Source organism: Mustela erminea, chromosome 11 (genome assembly GCF_009829155.1).
Source record: "Mustela erminea isolate mMusErm1 chromosome 11, mMusErm1.Pri, whole genome shotgun sequence".
Taxonomy (NCBI): Eukaryota; Metazoa; Chordata; class Mammalia; order Carnivora; family Mustelidae; genus Mustela; species Mustela erminea.
The window spans coordinates 11,231,823-11,244,599 of NC_045624.1; the positions used below are offsets into that span (position 1 = coordinate 11,231,823).

Below are 12,777 nucleotides of genomic sequence, written 5' to 3' on the forward strand. Positions count from 1 at the left end.
ACCCCTGGCTGCTTTATCCTTGTTATTTTCTCCAACCCACCCATGAGGGCTGTAGGCACAGAAGAGTTGACTCCTAAGAATTCTGGAAAACAGGGTTTTTTATTTGTAGCTGTAGCCACAACCTGGCAGCATGGGGGTGGGAGGGAATGTCCAGGCCGGTCTGCCCGGCCCAGTCCAGCCTCCTGGAGTCCGGGCATCTCCTGGCCTCAGCAAGCAGAGGACGCAGCTGCTCAGGCGCCAGCCAAGGGCATGGGTGTAGCAGTGAAAGCAGCAGCGCTCAACCTGGTGCCCCCACAGGTGGGGTACACCCGGAGGATGGTGCGTGGTCCCTGCGGGGTGGGGTGGGGTGGGCTGGAAACCCGGAGCTGGGACTCTGCAGCCCTAGGCCGTGCTGGGACCCCCGGACAGGGTGCTTGGGATCCTGGGGTGGGGATTGGCGCGTGGAAGGAGGGGCTGGACATCAAAAAAATAACTGAAGGGGGGGCAGGGTGGTGGTCTCAGTGTGGGTGGTACGCTGATGGGGAAGAGACTCGTCCATCCCCTGCTCAGGTCTGGGCTCTGGCAGTGTGGCACTTCCGGCAGAGCACATGGCCATCCAGGGGGAAGCAGCCATTGTCATCTGCCTCGATGGACAGCGCTTTCCCACAGTCCTGGGAGATAGGAAGAAGAGTCTGCTGGTGGAAGGCCCCTGTGTCCCCCCACACCTCCATCTTTAAAGTAGGAAGACCAAATGCCTCAGGGCTTGGCTGATATCCAGGTCACTTCCTATGTCCCCAACCATACGCACCCCCATTCCTAGCCTCACCACTATTGCCACTCGTTTCGCCTAGACTCCTCCCACCGAAGGCAGGCATTGTGGGTAGAGCCATTTCCAAAGCACCCACCCAATAAAAGACATGGACCTCACCTCGCCCACGTGCCTCAGCTCCCTTCTCTGCCTCCTTTAACTTCAGCCAGCACATCCTCCTGCCCTTTCCCCTCCACTATAGCAAAGCACAAGCCCCTTACCTCCCACTGATCACGTTCTTTCTTGGTTTACCCAAACTCGGGGACCCCACAGCCCTCCCCCTCATCTTGCACAGGGACAGAAGCGCTGGATGGGGCAGGCTCGGGCATCGCCCCCACCACCACCCAGCCCGGGGGGCCAGAGGCACAGCCAACCTCACACTTGTAGCACTTCATGTGGAAGTTCTTATCCAGAGCCACCACTCGCACGGTCTCCTCGCGGCCAGGCTCAGGCATGATGGGTCCCTCGCAGACAGAGCACCTGGGGGCGTACTGCCTGGAGGGGCCCAAAAGTGGGGCAGGAGTCAGAATGGGGGCACAGGGTACCCAGGGTTATCCATCGAAGTGCAGGAAGGAGATGACATGCTGGTTGCATGGCAATGGGGCAGACAGACATCTTGGCCAACTTGCTTCACATCCCTAGGCAGAGGAAGCTCAACAAGGAAGTCCTAAGACAAGCCACCTTCGTGGGCCCTTATCAAGGGGAATTTCCTGCCTTTCCCCCATCCTCCCAAAGGCCCATCCACTCCAGGGACCTCTGCCATGAGGCCTTTACCTGGTGGTACAGACCACAGCCAAAGGTGCCCTTCTCCAGCCCCCATGCCTGGACCCGGGACCCTAGCCTCCCCTGCCATGCAGGTATCTCCGCTCCACTGGTGGGGTGCGTGGAGGGAGAGATGTGAAGTTCTGGACACGTCAGGTGGAATTCTGAAAACGTACACCTCAAACACTGGCAGAGGTGGGAATGAGACTGTGCAATTTTCCCGCACCGACCTCGAGATGCACTGTGGGATCCTGCTGAGGACCTAGGAAGTAGCCGCCTTGTAAACACTGTTTCTAGGAGAACACCAGAACTCCAAAAAGCTGATCTCCAAAAGAACTTTCAGAGCCCAGCTTGTGTGTGAAATGAAGTCATTCCAGCACACAAGGTTGAACCTAAGACCACACCCAAAAGAAGCCTCAGTGAACCAATGGCCTAGGGGGGGCCCTACCAGGAGTGGGACTTGCTACCAAGTTCTGAGACTGCTGGACAGCTACATCCAGACAAATGGGGCTCCTGCTGTTGGACAGAATGTGGGACCAGAAAGTGAGGCCAGAAGTTTGGAGTGGTCTTGGACTTGTGGGAGGGCAGCCTAACTCTCAGACAACCTCAGAGAAGAGCCCAGGAGACAGGAGGTGGGTCCTCACTTGTGGTAGTCAGGTACACAGTGGGGCCGGTTGGCCTGGTCCACGATGAAGGAGGTGCCTTCCAGGGGGCAGGCACAGACCACACAGGTGAAGCACTGCGGGTGGTAGGCTTTGCCCGTGGCCCTCAGCATGCGGTCAGTGATGGGCTGCCCACACGTGTTGCACTTCTCCAGAGTGTCCTAAGGAGGCAACAGTAGGGCATTGGCAGGGAACTGGCACCCAAAAACCAGCCGCGAAGGCGCATCTGCCCCGCACTGCCCCCCGACGCGCTGGCGGAGGCTCCAGGCAGCACCTCTCAGCCCCAACAGGGACTCACGGTGTAGCAGCCCTCGCAGTAGGGCGCCCCCTCCAGGCTGTAGAACTGCTGTCCTTGCAGCTGCTGCTCACACTGGTGGCAGGTGAAGCAGGGGACGTGGAACAGCTGCCCCAGAGCCCGGACCGCGGGCTGGGTGCGTGCCAGCGGCTGACGACACCGGCCACAGGACTCTGGGAAGGCCGGAGAGGACAGAAGTAAAGGGGAGAAAGGAGCATGCAAGGGTCCGGCCACCCCGACAGGGAGCAGAGCCAAGGTGCTGGGCAGCACTGCAAGGCCAGGGGCGAGGTCCCAACGGCTCGCCAGGGAGCTCACCGTTGACAGCCACGTTCTGCCTCTGAGGGTGCTCCATGTCATGCATCAGCTGCTGGGTCAGCTGCTCCAGCTCCTCCACCTCCTTCAAAGTCAGAGGTCCTGGGGCCCCAGGGGAGCGTCCCTGAAACGCCAACACTCTCTTCATACTCTCCCGAGGGCCGCCCTAAGAACTTTCCCCAGCCAGCTTACTCGCTTTCTTCCAAGACCGACTAACTCCCCGCCCATCTCCCAGACACTCAGGTTAGACTCAGAAAGCTGCTCCTCCTCCCTCCCTGACCCCCAGCACCACAGGGGAAGGGGATGAGCTTCCGCCCACTTTGCCCAAACCCCCCCTGGGCAGTGACGGACAGGCCAGAACAACTGAGCAGACAGAGGCCACACACACACAGCAGCTGAGGTTACTGAAGCACCCGACACACCAGGCCACGCGTCAAGTCCACGGAGCATGCGCAGACATGGCCCCCCACAGGAGAGGTTGGCACGTGATGGCATGTGCACCCCGGTGCACACACACCTACCCGGCCCGCCTACTGCCGAGCAGCCCCTGTCAGCGTGAGGATGCAACACAGGCGGGAATCACACGTTAAACCCCCAGGGCCATCTTTTGGAGCCCAGCCCCCAGCTCCCCAAGCAGGGGTCCAGGAGTACCCGACCCCACTCCCTTCCCCGCAGGCCTCAGAGGACCATTCGCCAGACCTGCCTACCCTTCTCTTAATGGCATCCTGAGAGAGTTGGAGACGGGGATGGGGGTGCCGGTAAGGTTAGGGGGGCACCGCCAGTCACCCTGAGCCGTGCCAGGGGCTTTGTGGCCTGCACCAGCATTTCTATGACACTCCAACAGAAACACTAGGTTGGTTTTCTCTGTACTGGATAAGCCCAGCCAGGACTGAGGCTGCAACCACCAAATGTTCTACCTGCCAGTGCCTTCATTTCTGTAACGCCTGCAACCTCAAAGTCTCCCAGCTCCCTCTCAGCCCTGATTCCCCCATACTCACACCCACCTGCATCTAGAGCTGCCATCAGCCTGGGGAAGCAGGGCTTCACGGAGGCTCCAGCTCCTAGCCCCTTCCCCCACAGACTCCGACCACCTCCTGCCCTTCCGCGACTGTGGCCCCGCGGAGCCCCTTCTCCAATGTAAGCTTCTCTGTCTCTTCTCCCAGTCTTCCCTTCCTAGCATCTTGGGGACAGAGGAAGGGCACTCAGCCAGCCCTTGCTCTCTGGGGTCCCCTGAGGTGTCCATCCCATTCTTTTAAGTATGAGCTCTTCATACGCCTCAGCTCCCTGTGGGTACCCGGCCACAGTTTTCCCTCTCTGCCTGCCAGCACCAATGTCCCAGCCTCAACATCCATGGTCAGACCCCTAGCTCTTCCACTGGAACAGCTCCAAATGTCCTTCCGTCTCGGGCACCTTCCGCCGGGAACACTTCGGACCCGAGGTTCACCCGTCTCAGGTCAATCTTCCTCCAAGACCCTGGTCTTGACCTCCCAACAATCACCTTCCTTTCTCCTTTCCCCTCCGTACCTACTGAATGCACCAATTCAGAAAAGGTTCCTCTGCTTCCTGACCGTCCCCAGGTATCTTGTGCATCAAAACCTCCTAGCTTGCTTCCCCCAGGTCTGGTCCCTGAACCAGCTATTTCAACAAGGCCCTTGCAGCTACTCGTGCCTCCCTCAGCCGCCATGGCTGGCTTAGCCGTCCCATCTCAACCCTGGCTCACGCACTGCCCGCTTCCTGCTTCTGCCTCCCAGCTGCAGAGAGTAGGTGGAGAGATCCTGAACACCGCAGAGTGAGTTCATGAAACACTGCAGCGCCCTCTGTGCCCTCCAGCCTCAGCCCCAGGGGGGCTGTCTGGTACTTGGCTCCTGCAGATTCCCAGTCGCCTTCCCCACAGCAGCTGTTCCAAACCTTTCCATCTCCTAGAGCCCCGGACTGCATCGCCCCCTCGCTCACCGATGACCTCACCTCCTACATGACTGAGAAGATGGAAGCCAGCCAGCTCCAGCTCCCTGCTCGTTCCTCCCCTACCAGAAAACACAGTGGCCATACTGCCCTTGCTCTCTGGGAATGCCTGGGGCGGCGGCATCACTATGTTCCCCTCCAGGAGGCCGTGAGAGCAGCAGCCCGGCTTGCAAGCATCACGAACCCCTCTTCCAACAGCTTCTTCCTCCCGGTTCTCACACACACGCACTCTCTTCCCTGCTGCTTCACCTCCCTGCCAACCTGGGGGCAGGCCACTCTGGCAGCTCCAGAGTAGTCACCACCTGCTGACTCCCCTCCTTTCACTCTGTCCCCAACACAGGGCCCCAAAGGGCCACAACAAAGTCATCTAGGACTTCAGAATGGCCAATAATCTCTGACCTTAGTCCTTGTCCACCTCAAACCCCCGCTGAGGAACCTCTCCCTCGTCACACCGTCTTGAGACCCCGCCCTGACTTGTGACCCTCTTCCTCCTGCTGCCGTCTTCCCCCTCCCACCTGGACAGCCTGAGCATCACCCAACTGCTAGACCCTCAGCTCCTCCTCTCAGCATCCCCTGGGCCCCTCAGCAGCCCCTGCTCCTCTGGTATCATCACACGCTCCTCAAGAGTTCGAGGCCCTCTCCTGAAACCCAGTCCTCCATTTCTAACTAGATGACAGTCCCAGCTGAGACCAAGTCCTCCTGGAACCTGTTGCTCAACATGCTGACAGCTGGGCCCCTCCTCTTCCCGTCCAAACCATTTCCCCTTCTGGACTTCTCTATTTTGTCAGCAATACCATCATTCCCCAACACACCCCTCCTCTTCCACCGGCTTATCGGTTACCAAGCCTGGAGGCTCTTCCTTTTTAACAGTTCTCGTATCTGGGCTTTATTTTTCACCGCAACCGACACTACCACGGTCGCCCAGGAGTGAACTCCCATACATCACTGATCTCCTACCTCTAGCCCATGCTTGTGCTGGAAAATTTTCCCCCAAAGCTTCCAAAAGCACAGCTGTCACCAACCCTCCAACCCGGCCACATGACTCCTCAAAACCCAGTACCGACTCTCCAGGACTCACGGGCTCCCTTGGTGTGTTGTCTTACTTCCTCCTCCCTCAAGCCCCCACCTACCTATCTCTGTGAGTCCAGCTCTGCATTACTGCCACAGGAACTACTTTCTCTTCTCGGCAGCCCTTGAGTCCTGCTCATGCCGTTCCCACTCAAATGCCCTTCCCTCTCCTCTCGGGTACCTCAAGTCCCACCAACCCTTCATCGTACACTAGGGCTGTCACACCTTTCCTAACCTCCAGCCTCCCATGTTGGTGCCTGTCTGGAGCTCCTGTAACAGCAGATTCTGTAAAACTCACAGGCACTTGCATCCCTTCAACTGTGCCTGCGCACTAACACATTCGTGGCATCGACTAACATGACAGTTCGTAGGACTATGTGACCGGCAGGTTCCCCTCAACTCAGATCTTGACCCCTGCACCAGAAGGTAAAAATTGTCAAACAGGAATGATCACTTTCCTATGCTTAGCATTCAAGAGCTAGATAGAGATCCCAGGCCTTTCTATGAGTTAGCTCACTTAATCTTCAGAACCACTGTGTAGGGTTAGGGTGGGGAAACTGAAGGCCAAAGTTCACCCAACTTGCCTAGGGTCTTATGAGCCAGGAATTCTATCCCAGGCCCATCTGACTCACTCAGAATTCACCTCTTCGAGAGATCTCTTCCCTCCAGAGCACAGAGCACAGTGCCTGGCACTCAGCGGACGCTGGCTCAGCCAGTGTTTACTGACACTGTGACTCTTATCATTAGATGGGCCCCAGGGCACTGAGAGTGGTTCAGAGCCGCAGAGAGATTAACTCAACAATCCAAGAAGGGGAAAGAAGCAAGATTGGACGGGTGATGATCTCATCCCTCCATTTAACATTCTAGAGGGAAGGGTGCAAGGAAAAGTCCACCTTAAGACCCCACCCAGACCCAGAACCTCCGGAGAACTTTCTCTTACCACTGACCCACCAGGCCAACTTCAGAGGCTCAAAAGTCCTATCCCACTGTTTCCATGTCCACCTCCCTCTCTGAAGCCACCTCTGCCCTCATTCTCTAGCTCCTGACTTAGCCCCCTCCCCAGCTCCCTGGTCTCAGCCTGGTCCTCCTACCCTTCCTCACCTGATTTTGGTTTTGAGCCGGTGGGGACACTGGATGCTGTTTCTCCTGCACTCGGGGCTTTTCCTTCTGCTGAGCATAGGTGAAGCTGGGGGGCTGAGGGGAGCCTGTGCTACTGGAAGAGGGAGGTTCAGGGGACCCCAACTTCTGACTGGGCTGTGACCCGGGTCCACCTGGGGCTCCAGGGCTGAACTTGGAAGCCACAGGAGTAAACTTGGGAGGGACTGGGGAAAACTTAGGGGCTGGAGATGGGGCTTGGGGTCCTCGAGGCTGGGTGTTAGCCGAAGGCACAGGCTGGGGATGAGCCTGGGGCTGGGGTTGCACATGGAACTGGACCTGAGGCTTGGCTTGGGGCTGCACATGGAACTGGGTCTGACTGGGAGGCTTCGCCTGAGCCTGGGCCTGGGGCAGAGGCTGGGAGCTAGAAGGGGACTTCCAAGGAGGCAGGGGTGCTGTGCCCCCAGCTGCAGGCTTAGTACTGGACTTGGGAACGAATGGAGTGGCAACTGGCGGGGGTACATATCCAGAGGACACCTGCAAGGAACGGGAAGAAGGGAAAAGCAGCTCAATTAGAGGGGCGGGTGCCTTTCCTCCCTGCCCGGCCTTTCCTACTCTCCCGTCTCTTACCCGGGCTTTGAAGGGATCATTCCTGGTCATGTCATCCAGCAGCGAGGACAGAGAGTCGATCTCCAAATCAATACTGCTCACCTTCTCCCTGGGCTAGAGGGTCAGGGGTCAGAGCAGGGATCCCAGGTCTCCACTCCCACCTCAACCCCCATCAGGCCAGAGGTGCAGAGGTCAGAGGGAAGGACTTGCCTCTCCTCCCTGGCGGGTGTCCCACTGTAGCCCACCCTCCCAAGCCCCCATACCTGTGGTGGGGGAGGTACGGCAGCCTCAGGCCCTCCCTCTTCCTCCAATGGAGGCGGAGGGGAAGGGAAGATCTCCTCCTCCAGAGCCTCAGAGGGAAACGGTTCCTCCACAGGCGGAGGGGGAGGTGGAAAGGCACCTCCTAGAGCACCCTCCGAGTCGTCGCCATCACCAAGGACAGGAGGCGGTGGTAGGGGAAAGTCTGAGGTAGGAAAGCGAGAGAGGACAGTCTGGTGAGAAGACAGTCTGCAGGCGACCCCTCCACCCCTTCCCCAAGCTACTCTCCTTCTACAGCTCTCACCCCTAACCCAAGAACTCTCCCGGGGCCCCGGAGCTTGCGGGAAGGCAAGGAGGAGGCAGGGCGCCCTGGGAGCACTGGGTCAGTAAAGGCGGGGGACTCGACAGTGGAGCGATGCAGCTCCCGTTACACTTGGGAAAACGGACCCAGAGGGGAAGATTCGTGCCCCACATTCCCGCCTCCCACCCCCAGGCGGGGGACTTGGAACGGTCCCAGGAGCCCTGGCTCCCAGCCATGAGCTCCACGATGAGGTAAGAACATCTGCTCGGGACAGGCTAGCTGCGCCCAGCCCCCTTCGTGCAATCAGACCCCCAAACTCCCGAAACCCCTGCCCCCGGCCCGGCGCATACCCGCCGGGGTTCAGCCCCCAAGCCCAGCCGCATACCTTCAGGGGGCGGCGGGGGGATCTCGCCCACCCGGCCCATCTGCGCGCGCTGGACCCCGGCGGCCGAGGGAGGCTCGCTGTCTCCGGGCCGGAAAGGATTTACTTTGGGCTTTGGGGCCACCACCGGGCCGAACTTCTTCTGTGGGGCGTAAAAAGCCGGAGCCGAGACCGAGACGGAGATCGCGGGAGGCGGGCGGGGGGCCGCCATGGCCAAGCCGGGCTGCTGGGGGGAGGTGGCCAGGTTACGCGGCGCGCGGCCGGCCCGAGGACCCCCGGCCGGCCCGGCTCCCCGCGGCGCCCGCGCCCCCGCCCCTCCCCGTGCGCCGCCGCCGAGCGGTTCCCCACTCCTCACCGCGGGCCGGAGCGTGCGCGCCGCGTCTCGGGTGGCCGCCTTGCAGCCGGGTCCCAGGACTCTGCGTCCGGGTCCCGAGCAGCCTCCAGCCTGGGCGGGGAGGGACGCAGGGAAGAGGGAGGGAGGGAGGGGGCGGGAAGAGAGCGGCGCTCAGACCATACAAGGAGCGGCCCGGAGAGGGGGGCGGGGAGAGGCGGGGAGAGGCGGGGAGGGCGGACCCGGCAGGAAACTCCCCCAGGAAGGGGCCCTGCTCCGGACCCCCGGCCCGAGGCTCTGCCAAGGTCCTCCCGCCCCCGTCCCGCCGCCCCCGCCGCCCCGGCTGGGCTGAGACCTCCCCTCCCCAGGCACAGGCCTCTGATGTCATTTCCTGACTCGCCACCACCTCCACCAGCGCCCCCGCCCGACCCGCGGGTGCCCGAGATCTGACTCACCGTCCCCACTCCCGGCGAAGCCGGCGGAGGTCGAGCGGCTGCCCCCGAGGTGGCGAAGCAGCCGGACTGCGCCTCCCGCAGGGGCCCAGCCCCCTCCTCTCCCGGGCAGCCGCTACCTGCCCCCGCCACGTCCAGCTGCTCCTCCTCCTCCTGCCCAGCCGCCGGCCACGTCCCCCGTCCCCTCCGGCTCAGCCCAGACCGGCAGGACTGGGATGGAAACGGGCTCCAGGGTAGACGGGGATGGTGAGTGGGGGATTCTCCCTGCCCACGTCCCCCGGGTCCTTCTGTGCCCCCGAGGCGGGGTGTGAGCATGAACCTGGAGGGTCCTTGGAGGATCCTAACTTAAAATCTTGGGTAGCCGCCTAAGGCTTCTAGGAATTCTCATCACCCGCGCCCCCGCCTGCGGATCTGTGAAGCTTCGTGGGAGAGAGAGACTGGGATTGGGGGTCGGGGGCCCCCGAGGCCAGGGCGGCGGGCGGACTTGAGGCGGGGGAGGACGGAGGTGGACCCCCGCAACATGGCTTCGACAGTACTTCAGCGCCCACCTTGACCCACCCTTCCGAGAGGCTTTGGGCCGCGAGGCCACCCCGGGACAAGCGGAGCCTGCGTTCGGTGGAGCCCCCCACTGGTCCGACCGGATTCCTCGGCCTGGGACTCGAAAAGGGGCCAGACCTAGGCTCTTTTTCTCTTTGTTTTTAATTCAAATGGGAAATTTACCAAATTGCTGCCTGAATTCCAACACATCACTACTTGCAAAGTAGGAGACATAGGGCATTTCGGCCTGTGGGGCCAATATATCACCCGCGGGTGCTTCCTTTTCTTTCATTCTGTGCTCCCAGCCTTCACTGCCATCTAAGGCAGTCAGCGCCCTTGTGCACACCATACTCAGTGTGCTCGGTCAGTCCTTGGCCCTAGGAATGGGTCATTCCACACAGTCAGGGAGCCTCCGGGCTGTGCTCTAGAGACCTCCAGACTCAGCCCTCACATTCGCACAAGAAAACAGGCTGGGGACTTAGGAGATGGGGCCAGGTCCCACCCAGTCAGCTGCAGGGCCTAGACTAGAACTAGGTGTCTTGAGGGCTGTAATGTGAGAGCTCATTCCCCTGCGCCCTGGTATCAGGTAAAGCAACCCTGGATACAAGAGAGCAGAATGAGGTCAGGGTTCAAAGACCCAGCCTGAGCGCCCCAAATAAGTGACAACTGTCTTCATTCTCTCAGCTTCATTTTTCTCTGTAAAAGAGGGGATGATCTTCAATCCACCAACCTTATTGCAGTGTTATGGAAAAATAAATAAAACTCCATACCTGAAAGTGCTATATATTGCTCAGTATTATTTTCAAGCCCCAGTTCTGCCCAGAAGGGAAATTCTGGTGGATTAACCTACAACCAGTTCCCCCTGGAGGTTGGCAGGCAGACCTCTCATGGGCCTTGGTACACACGAAGCCCTGCTCCTTTCATGCACCTTACCCAAGAACTTATTCTACCTGTGACTACATTTTCATCTCCTTCTATGACCCCACTCTTCTTTTCTCTAGCGTCCAACGGTCGTCACTGGGATTTCTCGCAGCCACAAGCATGTGTGGCCATGTATAATACTAAGCCTGCAGTGCAGATCTCTGACACGTAGGAGCAGGTCCTGGGCCTGTCCCTATGAAGATCTGCTGGAAATTTGATAATAGATTTTTCCGTGCATGTCGGAGACTGTGTCTTGGGCTTTGCAGACCCAAAGTCTCATTGCCAACCCTTCAAAAGACAGTTAGTTGGTCCTTGAACGGCATTGGTTTGAACTGTGAAGGTCTATTTATAAACAGAGTTATTTTGTTTTGTCTTTTGAGAATTACAATGCTGTAAATGTATTTACTCTTCCTTAAGATCTAGTTAACATTTTCTCTAGTTTCCTTTATTGTGAGAATACAGTATATAATATATATAGCATATAAAATATGTGTTCATGGTCTGTTTATGTTATTTCCAGACAACAGCAGTCTGTTGGTGAATTCTGGGGGAATCAGAAGTTATTGGTGGATTTTTGGCTGCACAGGGGTCAGGTCCCCTAACCCCCATGTTGTTCAACAGCCGACTATACACCCACTTGGGGAAAAAAGTTAGGAAGATGGTTTCCAGATAGCATCGCAAGAGTAAAAGCCATCTACCCTCCAAATGTCTCCTTAAGGAATATGCATGTGCAAAATATAGTACGTTTAATTGTTAGGCAGCTGAACCTATTTATAAATCAAGAATAGAAGAGTGCGTAGGCAGGCTTAGTTTTACTGACAACTAAGAGCATTTGGGATACAGAATATTAAACCCAAGAGTTTTAAGCCAGCTTTCCTAAATACAAGTAGAAACACTGCAGAGCATCTCAGAAGGACACAGTCACTAGGCCAAGATGTCTTAAGTGCAGCTTCAGGGTCAATGCTATCAGAACGTACACAATGAATAAGAGAAGCCCTACAGATTCTTAAGTATTTTCTTAAGTAAGCAGTCCTAATTGGCTTTTTTGGGTAATATGTGTAAAGTGCAGCAAGTTTATAGATGTTCCCACCAAATCATTTCCAACAGCCTGGGGCCAGGTGAGAGAGAGGACAGGAGAAAACTGGCAGTGACCTTTTGCCACAGAAAACATCGCTACACACCTCTGAGGATTTGTATTCACCAGGTCTCAGAGAGTTTGCTTCAAGGGCACACAACATAAATAAGAAGTTAGAGGCAGTCAAGGGAAAAAAAAAAAAAAAGAGGAAGAAGAAGGGAACAGGGCAACGAATTCAGTAATGAAAAGAGGGATGTCATTACGGATGTCATCACGAAGTTCTTTCTGTGTGCTGGCTGCCGATGGACAGAGGGTCAACAGGGCTCCAGGCGTGGTGCTGGCTGCTGAGACAACAGCAGGAACTACAACCACCATTACCATTACCACCACCACCGTGTAACATCACCCGCACCGCTAATAATCGCACACGAGGTAAGGCTTCGTGTGTGCGGCTAGGCACAAAACTAAACACTTTAAACATATACCCCTATTTTATCCTCACAATAAATCTGTGAGGAATGTACATTATTATCCCATTTTTCAGGTAAGGAAACCGAAGCCAACCAGATGTTGGATTTTCTTCACCTCCAAAACTGAAAAAAGAAGAAAAAAATTGTAACACCAAAAAAAAAGAGAAAAATTCCCATGCAAATATTTTACTATTTGAAGACACCCCCGCCCTCCACTTAGACTCTTGGGGTCCCTCATTTCTTCCCTTCGAAAGCCCCAGCCTGCTGCATCGACGACCTCTTCAGGTCCGCCTCCACTTCCATCCCTTATTGAAGTCCTGGTGCCTATCTGTCTGTCTGTCCATCTGCATGTGTGTATACATACTCATGTTTTGTATTTGTGAGATTAGATACAGATATAGATATATAGATATAGATAGGCACTTTAGAGATTTCATATATATATATATATATATATATATATATATATGAGACATATATATATATATATATATACAC

At 57.0% G+C, this 12,777-nt stretch overlaps 1 protein-coding gene across 3 annotated transcripts; it reads right to left on the reverse strand.

The window, feature by feature from the left end:
• Positions 1-80: 80 nt before the first annotated feature.
• On the reverse strand, positions 81-9,133 carry ZYX (zyxin). 3 transcript variants are annotated; one of them, XM_032304921.1, is made up of 10 exons: positions 8,849-9,133; positions 8,497-8,719; positions 7,816-8,015; positions 7,574-7,666; positions 6,950-7,480; positions 2,822-2,942; positions 2,510-2,679; positions 2,194-2,372; positions 1,162-1,282; positions 81-650 (listed from the first exon to the last, which is right to left on the reverse strand). In XM_032304921.1, exons 2-10 carry the CDS (start codon positions 8,702-8,704, stop codon positions 546-548), a joined length of 1,728 nt encoding a protein of 575 aa, XP_032160812.1. In that variant the 5' UTR covers positions 8,705-8,719; positions 8,849-9,133; the 3' UTR covers positions 81-545. The 3 variants fall into 3 exon arrangements, with proteins under 3 accessions (XP_032160812.1, XP_032160813.1, XP_032160814.1); XM_032304922.1 differs by having other exon boundaries at positions 8,497-8,716; positions 8,849-9,132; XM_032304923.1 differs by lacking the exons at positions 8,497-8,719; positions 8,849-9,133 and adding an exon at positions 8,115-8,139.
• Between the last annotated feature and the right edge of the window lie 3,644 nt (positions 9,134-12,777).

Coding starts and splice junctions, on each gene's coding strand:
- ZYX (XM_032304921.1), bottom strand. CDS start 8,704: ATGGCGGCCCCCCGCCCGCCTCCCGCGATCTCCGTCTCGGTCTCGGCT. Junction 7,667..7,815: donor CCGTACCTCCCCCACCACAG/GTATGGGGGCTT, acceptor CTGACCCTCTAG/CCCAGGGAGAAGGTGAGCAG. Junction 651..1,161: donor TGAAGTGCTACAAGTGTGAG/GTTGGCTGTGCC, acceptor CCTATCTCCCAG/GACTGTGGGAAAGCGCTGTC.